Raw genomic sequence first — 1,043 nt, 5'->3', positions numbered from 1 at the left:
TATACTACTATCTCTGTATGGATGGGTTATGTCTAACAGCTGTATACTACTATCCCTGTATGGATGGGATATGTCTAATAGCTGTATACTACTATCCCTGAATGGATGGGATATGTCTAATAGCTGTATACTACTTTCCCCCGGCTGTGTTAACGGTTGCTTTGTGTCTGCAGGCTTTGCTGAACAACTCCTACCTGTACCACCTGGCTCATGGCAAGGACTTTGAAAGCAGAGGCATCGAAAGTAAGTATATATATATAAAGTATCTTATCATTATCCTGGTGTACTGGTAGTAGCCATGGCCACGTTGGTAGCTTTAGTCCCGGAGAATGAGACGTTGTGACCGATTGGAACCAATTGTGCGGGGAGAGGGGTACCTGCCAGAGCAGGGAGAATGAGAGGGGTACCTGCCAGAGCATGGGGAATGAGAGGGGGAACGCCAGAGCAGGGAGAATGAGATATTATTGCTTCAAATGACGTCCCCAAAAGGAAACTTATCAACATCTGTTTCATCTGAAAAGAAACATTTCTCTGTTTGTTCATCTTCAATGTTATCGCTGCAGAACGACCAACACATATATAATATATAGAATAACATATATAATATATAGATTTATACCTGGCGCCAGGGCTGTAGTCAAGACCACCTTAATTGACACCAAGACCTGGACTAGTTGAGTCCAAGTCAAGACCGAGTCCAAAAAAGGTTTGAGTCTGAGTCCAGACAGAGTCCAGGACAGGAATAAAGGTCTTATGCATGACAGTATCAAGACAATCATTTTGTATTTCACGTTCCCTCGAATATTATTATTATCAACATAGTAAAGACACCTGGACTCGGTCCAGACCAGAAGCCATGTTGGGCAAGACAAGTGACCGAGACCAGTCCGAGTCCAAATACTAGCTTGTCCGAGACCATAGAAAAACGGTCTTGAGACCGGACTCCAGTCCTACAGCCCTGGCTTGCCCCCTGTGTATCAATACAGTAGTGCTACTGAAAATATCACAATACCACGCTGTTTTTTTTGTCCCCCCCCCCCCCC

The 1,043-nt window shown here is 44.4% G+C and overlaps 2 protein-coding genes across 2 annotated transcripts in view; one reads left to right on the top strand and one right to left on the bottom strand.

Moving 5' to 3' along the window:
• Positions 1 to 1,043, bottom strand: part of LOC117948986 (dihydrolipoyl dehydrogenase, mitochondrial-like) — a 13,565-nt gene that overhangs the window by 4,538 nt on the left and 7,984 nt on the right. The window lies entirely within an intron of this gene.
• The window catches only part of LOC117949763 (dihydrolipoyl dehydrogenase, mitochondrial-like), a 2,592-nt gene continuing 1,635 nt past the window's right edge, over positions 87 to 1,043 (top strand). The window contains exon 1 of the mRNA XM_034880299.1: positions 87 to 243. Within this exon, the coding sequence (XP_034736190.1) occupies positions 102 to 243 (142 nt within the window). The 5' untranslated portion in view covers positions 87 to 101. The remainder of the gene's footprint in view (positions 244 to 1,043) is intronic.

The sequence above is a fragment of the Etheostoma cragini genome, chromosome 8 (genome assembly GCF_013103735.1).
Source record: "Etheostoma cragini isolate CJK2018 chromosome 8, CSU_Ecrag_1.0, whole genome shotgun sequence".
NCBI classification, from domain to species: domain Eukaryota; kingdom Metazoa; phylum Chordata; class Actinopteri; order Perciformes; family Percidae; genus Etheostoma; species Etheostoma cragini.
This window is presented reverse-complemented; position numbering and strand designations above follow the sequence as displayed.